Source organism: Phytophthora parasitica (genome assembly GCF_000247585.1).
Source record: "Phytophthora parasitica INRA-310 unplaced genomic scaffold supercont2.52, whole genome shotgun sequence".
Classification (NCBI taxonomy): Eukaryota; Oomycota; class Peronosporomycetes; order Peronosporales; family Peronosporaceae; genus Phytophthora; species Phytophthora nicotianae.
Genome location: NW_008649038.1, coordinates 253,642 through 261,249, shown reverse-complemented (window position 1 = coordinate 261,249; position 7,608 = coordinate 253,642). Strand labels below are relative to the sequence as shown.

Below are 7,608 nucleotides of genomic sequence, written 5' to 3'. Positions count from 1 at the left end.
CCGCATTTGCTGCTTTAGCTGCCACGTCGCGAAAAGAAGATTTCAGCACCGCTTTCACCAAGTTGTTAACTGCATGAGCAAAGCAGTGCAGAAAGACCACCTGTGGCCATCGTATTGCTAGGATTCTGCGAGCTCGTCCGCATTGCCCAGCATCGTCTGTCACGCACGCACCAACACGCCACTTCTCGTCGTGAGCCCGCTCTAAAACTTCTTCGAGCTGTTTGGCAATAGCAATTCCGTGGTGAGTGTCTCCAGCGGGTAGTAGGGCGTACGTCAGTAATACTCCAAAGAGTGAGAGTTGGCAGCCAAGTAAATGTTCCTTGCTTACATTTTGCCATACATCAGAGAGCAAATTGACCCAACCGTTTGTCGACTCTTTCATCACCCGGAGAGCTTCGGTATCCATAGTTTTGCACCGGGTGGCGTGCTCTTTTAAAACCCGCGTACCCAACGCGCGACGAGAAGGGAGGATGTCTGTCAAACCCGGACAAACTAGCTCCATGAAGCGCTGCGTCGACTCTTGTTCAATGAACCAGTCAGCAAAAATGGTTGTCGGCGTGAAGTTCGATAAGCGAACGTTCAATTTGTTTAATTTCACTCCGTGAAAATTTCCGTTTCTCACGTTTCGCTCTCTTGGTTACCGGTAGCAACGTGTGTAAACTCTTGCGAGGGGATCGTTTCTGTTCCAGAACCAATACGCGTCGGGCACGAGATTTAATGGAAGCTGCTGTAACACCACCGATAGGAAGCTGAGCTGCTGTCGGAGCAGAAGGCTGGGGTGGCTTCGGGGTGGTTTCGCTAGAGAGTGCAGGGCTTGTATCTGCGGCGGTAGTTACAAGACCAGACTTGATAGGTGTACAGGGTGAAGGTGCAGGAATTTGTGCTGCTTTGTAGTACGTGCATTTAGCGAGATGGCTCTTGTAGTTACGTGCTCTGCCGATTATGACCTGCGGCGGTGTTGTGGTAGTATCGTTGTCGTAGGCAGCCCTGCAAAACCGGCATTCTCGGTGGCTATAGCCCCCCGGCGCTTTTCCCAACTCCTTTAGCACCTTAAAGTGTCTGGCCTCCTGACCTGGTGGCCTTCCTCCGCGATCTCCCATGCGCCTTCCCCCTCGTATCTTGTCAATAGCGCAGTCTTCGGTGTGTTTGGCCCCCGCTGGTGTGGGCCACACAGTAGCTGCAATACGGCCAAAGTCTGCCAATGGCCTGATGGCTGCTGCAGCTCTGCAAAACCATGTGTTGGCCGTCGATTGGCCCGAAGGATAAGTCCCCGTTGCCAACACTGTTGGAAGGGGTCTCACCCTTTGAACTGGAGAAGAACAAATCTAGGATCCCAAACTTGCTGCGGGAGTCCTTCCAATGAATAATGTCAGGCTTTCAAAATCAAAGATAAAACCGCAAAATGCTATTCACTTGGGTTTTCTTCGTGCATTTTGTATTTCAAACGCTAGCTTTGACTAAATAGAAACACGCGGCATCACTTACTCCAAGCATTGTTTAGCCTTTTGCATCTCGTTTGTGCCGATCGATAAATGGAATTTGTCACGCAGAAATAGCTCGAAATTTCTATAATATTAAAATGTTATTTTTATTTTTACTTAAAAACGCCAAAATATCACCTCGCTTGAATGACAGCCGCATTTTGAATTGTCATAATCCAGGTTACTATGGCGCCTTCCGCAGGCGAGGTTGTGACGGCGGCCGTGGACGTACGCAGCGTCGGCGAGCTGCAGAGTCAGCTGCGCGCCATGTCCTACAGCGAGGTACAGTCGCTCTACCCCCCATCCAACCTTGTTTTCACTATACCAACGTGCTCTACGTCGTCTATTGCAGCCATTCGGAGTGGAGAGTGCGCGTCTGGTGCGTCGCCTCCTTACAGACTTGTTGACGGCCTCCGAGGCACGAGAAACAGCCGAAAAGAAGCTGGAGAAGGCGCAGAGAGACGCGCTCGAGCTATCGCAGATCCTACTGCCGCTGCGCAAGGAGAACGCGCAGCTCACGAAGGAGAACAACAGCGTACGGTGAACGGTTGAGCGAGGTTTTAAACATACAGACTGACGCTTATTAAATCGCAGCTCCACTTGGAGATAATTCACCAGGAAGAAGCTATCACAGAGCGGGAGAAGGCCTGCGAACTGCAGCTGGAAGGTCTACGAGATGACGTCAAGAAGCTGCAGTTCCTCAACACTCAAAAGACTCAGCAATGTACCAAGAAAGTGGGTAGAGCATAAGGTAGCACGCTTTACTTGTACTCTAACATGTTGTATTTATCTTATTATTACAGGAGCAAGAGGTGGCGAAGCTGCAGGCCCAGCTGGAGCGTGTTCTAGCGACTGGAGGAGCTGTACCGGGTTTTGGCTCTGCGTCCATAGAGATGAGAGGCTCAGATGTAAGTTTGTCACCCAGGAGATTATCTATCGACAGTCCGCAGAGGAGAGTGCAGCAGCCAGAGCAACACGCACAAGTGGCCAAGGATTTACAGGAACAGCTGAGCGCGCTGACGAGAGAGAACGAGAAGCTGCGAGCACAGTGTGAACAGTTCGACGACAAGCTGGCCAAGCGCGAGAAGGAGATTGACAGATTGTCCAAGCTCTCGGTGCAGGTCGTGAGTGATAAGGAGAGCTCGTCCAGGAAGCTGCAGGACTTGGAGGAACGCTATCAGACCAGATCGAAGCAAGAGGCTATGGAGCTGCATGCGGAACAGCTGAGTACGCAGGTGGACATTCTCAATGATCAGGTGGCCAAGTATGAGAGCAGACTGAAGGAGGCGACGGAACAGATCCGTCGGAATGGCGACATCGCAGAGAGGCTGCAGTATGCTGACTATTTTTTGTGTACTGAAGCACTGAAATCTACTGGACTGACGCTTATTTTGCTGCTGCAGACAAGCCGAGCTGGATCGAGAGCATTTTGTCAAGGAATTGAACGTACTGCGGACCAAATATCAAGTCCTGGAAGAAGAGTATTCGCGATGTGGGGACGCACACGTACCAGCTTCCCAGCCAGTAGCTGCTGACTCTGAAGCTGAAGAGGAGACCGCGACTGATGTAACAATGCTGCAAGAACAGGTGCAGACGCTGACGACGCACAAGGACCGGCTTGAAGACGCTCTTCGCGCGATGCACTACGACAAGATCTCGTACACGAACGCGCTTTCGAACGCCAATTCGCACAACCGTGTGCTGACCAGTGACCTGGCTCGCGCTGAAGCCAAGGTGAAGGAGCTTAACGTGGAGAAGGCGAAGCTGGAGCAGTCTTTGGCGGACGCTAGAGCCTCTCTCGATGCACATACACGTGAGCTTGATGTGCTGCGTGAATCGTTGAAACAGAGTGAAGACAACCGCGTGCTTGATAACGAGAAGAACGCGTCACTGCATCGCGAACTGCGATCAATGGATCAGTTACTGTCCCAGCGAGACGAAGAATGCCGGTCATTGAATCGTGCACTGCTGGTTCAGAAGGGAGAAGTGGAGCGCTTGACGGCCAAGCTGGACAGACTGGAAGGAGCAAGAGGCGAAGATGGAGCTCAGGATGGCAGGAAGGCGGTGTTTGCGCAGGAAATGAAGTGGCTGGAAGAAGAGCGACATGAGCTTCGACGCGAGAAGGAAGAACTGATGCTGCAGGTCATGACTCTCGAAGAAGAACTGCAGAAGGCGAAGGTTTCAATGGAAGAGGCTGGACAGGAGAAAGAGAGGCTGTTGGAGAAGATCAACGTGGCGTCCCAGATGCAAACCAGCCTTGAATCTATGCTGGAGACCAAGAAACGAGAGTGTTCTGAAGTCCAGAGACAGCTCGTGGAGAGTAAAGAACACGTTCGCGAGCTCACAGACAAGCAGAATCAAGCGCAAGTGCTGTTGGGTCGAGCGGAAGAGACTGAAAACGAGAAGCTGGTCGTGCAGAACGAGGCACTGGCACTTAAACGGCATGTGGAGGAGCTGCGTGACCAGAATGCAAGCCTGAAGAGCCGCGTGGAGAACGACGAGTTGTACGCTAAGAGACTGTCGGATCAGATTCAAAAACTACAGACAGAAGCTGCTGTGACCACCAAGAAGTGCTCTACGCTTGAGAAGGAGAAGACGGAGTTGCAGAACAGCTATGACAGTGCCATGGTGGAGCTACGCAACGCTCGACAGACGTGGAATCACTACCAGAACGAGTTTGAAAAGCTTTCAAAAGAAGTCCAAGCACAGCAACACTCGCTATCGTCCGGACAGAATGCGCTACAGTCCAGTCAGAGCTCTGTCAGTGACCTGAGGAATCAGGTCCGTCAGCTGCAAAGCGAGTTGAAGCTCAAGCAGAACAACGCGCACCAGTTGGAGACGCGACTGGAACAGGAGAGGACCAGTCACAAGAGCGTTCAAACGCAGTTGGTTCTGCTGCAAGACGAGCTGTTGCAAGTGAAGGAGACAAACCGTGCACGTGAGATCGCGTTGAAGCAATTGCGAGCTGAACTCCAGTCCAAGGACCGTGCGTTGACCGAGAAGACGGAGGCTGTGGAGAACTTTAAGCTGTTGATCGAGCAGATGGAGTCGTCTCGTGACCAGATGGTGTTCCAAACGAAGCAGCGACAGCAGCAGATCCAGCGGCACCAGCAAGAAATGGACGACCTACACACGAAGATCAGCTCTCTGGAAAGCGAAGTATCGGCGAAGAACAGTGAGATTGCGTCGCTTAAGAAGCTGACGCGAACGCTGGATAGCGAGAAGGACGTCGTCCATGACCAGTTGGATGCACTGACTGAAAAATACCACGAGATCGAAAAGCAGAACAATGAGTTACGCAAGGCTGTGCAGGCTAAGAAGACGGACGCTTCGGGTATGCAGGAGCAGATGGGCAGCTTGGTGAACAAGCTGAACGAAGCGGAAGACGAGCTGAGCAAGATGCAGGAGCGTTGCTCGCAGCTGGAGAGTGAAGTGGATCGCTTGGAACACTTGAAGGGAATGCACACGGCTGAGCTGGCTGCTCTTGCACAAGACTTGGAGAACATGACGGTGGAGAACCAAGCGATTAGTGAAGAGTGTACTCGGTTGCAACGTATGGAACACTCGCATTCCCAGTCGACGAAGAACATGAAGCAGACGACTCGAGAGATCGAACGCGAGAGGGATACGCTGCAGATTGAGCTGGAAGATCTGCGCCACACATACCGATCTTTGATCCAGGAACACGAGGGGATGCAGAAGGCACGAGCGGAGATTTCAGCACTGCAAGAAGAGCTCACTGTTGTGAATGAGGCATTGAGGAAGCAAGTGGCGACGCTGGATAACCAGCTTGAGGTGTTGAGGGAGAAGAACGTGACGTTGACGACTGAATCTGCGACGTATCGTGACCAAGTGAGTTTTCTGACGGAGAAGCTGCAAGCGAGTGAGGAAAAACAAGGTGATCTTCAGGCAAGAATGCAGCAACTTGTACAGGAGTTGGATGCCCAGAAGCAAGTGTCCACGGAGATATCTGCCCAGCGATATGGCGCTCAGGCAGAGAACGCAGCCGTCTCGCAGCGGATTGTCCATTTGGAAGCGAAACTGAGCAACTGCAAGTATGATATCAAGTCTCTACAGGATAAACTTCATGCTGAGCAATCGCAGCGCCGAAGCATGGAAGAGGTTGCGTCCACTCTCCGCCAGAAGGTCGCGAATAATGAAACGTTGATTGCGCACTTGGAGGAGCAACGAGATGCTATGGCTCAGGAGATTCAAGCGGCTCATCAACGTCAAGTTCCTCCCTCGACTCCTGTGATGAATATGTCCGAGCTGAACCACTCGCCACCGTCGAATGACCAGGCTTCTCATGATAATTCTCATGGTAAGAGAGAAGCACACTCTTCGTCCGTTTCGCCAGCATCGAATGGGACTGGAAGCACCCCGGAATCTGGCGGCAAAGCGTCTAGCTCGTCTTCGTTCCTCCCTATGCATGCGCTGGAAGAAGCACAATTGAAGTGCCAAGAGCTGGAAGACCGTCTTGCTCAGCAAGATGACACTATTAAGGTACATCTGATAGGTTTGCTAACGTGTTGTCATGGCTAACTTGGTATCGTGATTGTGGCAGCAATTGGAGCGATCTCGAAGCAAGTTTAAGCGATTTGCTGCGAAATACGAGCGGGAAATCGAGCAGGTAACGACAGCTGCGGATGTTGGATACTGTGTTAGCTTTAATGACTTTTTTGTAATGTGTTGGCCAGCGTGACCGACGAATTGAAGAGCTACGAAGCAGCTCTCACGCGTCATCCTTTGTGTCTCCAGACGCACAGTCTTTCCGATCTAGACACTCGAGGTCTTCTTCCTCGTCATCATCATCCAGCCGGTCAGCAAGGCCACCTGTAAACACCAGTGTTACCAGCATACCCGCCTCCTCTCAATAGATAAAGATATCGGCGCCTGAGGACAAGGGACGGTCAACACGGTTGACTGGAAATAATAGCTCAGCCACGTGTTGAGGCGGACGCGTTACCATATTTTTGGCAGACTGAGTGATGCCTCTTCCAGTCCACTCCATATCAAAAACGAGAATGAAATCCCTTCAGGCAGACGATCTCCCCACGGCAGTACCTTGTGCAGACGACACTTGTCGACGCAACTCGCACATTCGTCGGTCACGTGATGGATCTGTTGAGTGGCTGAAAACTCTGCGAGCACCCGATATCGTCCCGCTGGAACACCTTTCAGACCCCATGTCTGCATCTTTTGACGCGCCTAGACAAGTATTGAACAGGTCCGGTACACAGCGTCTTTCTTTCTGGCAGGTATTCGGACTGCTTGGCATCCCGATGCTGCTTTTTCTCGTCATGTCGATCGTCTGGACAGCGTGGTTGATCATTTTGACTCTAGCGCCGAACGAGACGGCGAATTATTTGATGCATACTGGCGACTACGATGACGGGCATTTCTGGTTACTGGCAGAACAGGAAATTGGGATTAAATTTGCCAGAATTGGTGGGTTAATGCTGGCCGTGGTGGGTTATCTCCATATTATGGTCAAGATGCTGGTTTGGCGTACTGTTCCAGCTTCTTTTGAGGTCAAAACGGGAGGAGTCCGGAAGGCCAGTATTGAGAACAAGAAGGTAGTGATGCCCACTCGACGACGAAGTATTACTCTAGAAGGACTTTGGTATGAGCTCACTAGTATCAACGGACCTTATCGAAAGTTTTGGGTAAGTTTGTAGTGGTTAATTGCTGGCTTAGACATTTAACCCCTTTCAATTTCTAGAATTTAGCGCACAAAACAGCAGATTTGATAACACAAATTATTCTGCTGAGCAATTACCTAGAACAAGGATTTCCAGACATCCTGGTGTACGGGTGGGTGGCTTTCATTAGCTGCAACTGCTTATCCTGTGCCTTAAACATCCTACTCAACAAACACTCGGCATTGACAGAAATCCTCGTGGATTCCATGTAAGTTTTGCACTTTCGATAAGGATTTTTTTAACGTTCTTCGTTTTCTGTCAGATTTGATCTCATCGCTACGATCGTTTATCCTATTTTGATTCTCATCTATTGCTACCACAACTTCCAGTTTGATCATGAAGTTTTCCGTACGTACGTTGAAGTGCTGCCCCCAGGAAGCTTCGAGATCATCGCTCGGCTGTTTGCTGACCCTGCACAAGTGGAA

The 7,608-nt window shown here is 51.0% G+C and overlaps 3 protein-coding genes across 3 annotated transcripts in view; 2 read left to right on the top strand and 1 right to left on the bottom strand.

The window, feature by feature from the left end:
- Positions 1-117: 117 nt before the first annotated feature.
- Positions 118-1,100, bottom strand: PPTG_23820 (hypothetical protein; the record flags this gene model as incomplete). Its single annotated transcript, XM_008913197.1, has 2 exons — positions 118-156; positions 642-1,100. 2 exons carry the CDS (start codon positions 1,098-1,100, stop codon positions 118-120), a joined length of 498 nt encoding a protein of 165 aa, XP_008911445.1.
- Positions 1,101-1,667: 567 nt separating this feature from the next.
- On the top strand, positions 1,668-6,358 carry PPTG_16358 (hypothetical protein; the record flags this gene model as incomplete). Its single annotated transcript, XM_008913196.1, has 7 exons — positions 1,668-1,763; positions 1,834-2,016; positions 2,076-2,216; positions 2,285-2,814; positions 2,885-5,984; positions 6,046-6,111; positions 6,179-6,358. The coding sequence occupies 7 exons, from the start codon at positions 1,668-1,670 to the stop codon at positions 6,356-6,358; spliced, it is 4,296 nt and encodes a 1,431-aa protein (XP_008911444.1).
- Positions 6,359-6,505: 147 nt separating this feature from the next.
- Positions 6,506-7,608, top strand: part of PPTG_16357 (hypothetical protein) — a gene marked incomplete at its 5' end in the record, with an annotated part of 2,602 nt that continues 1,499 nt past the window's right edge. Inside the window, 3 exons of the mRNA XM_008913195.1 lie at positions 6,506-7,147; positions 7,204-7,391; positions 7,446-7,583. Coding sequence (XP_008911443.1) covers positions 6,506-7,147; positions 7,204-7,391; positions 7,446-7,583 — 968 coding nt within the window. The remainder of the gene's footprint in view (positions 7,148-7,203; positions 7,392-7,445; positions 7,584-7,608) is intronic.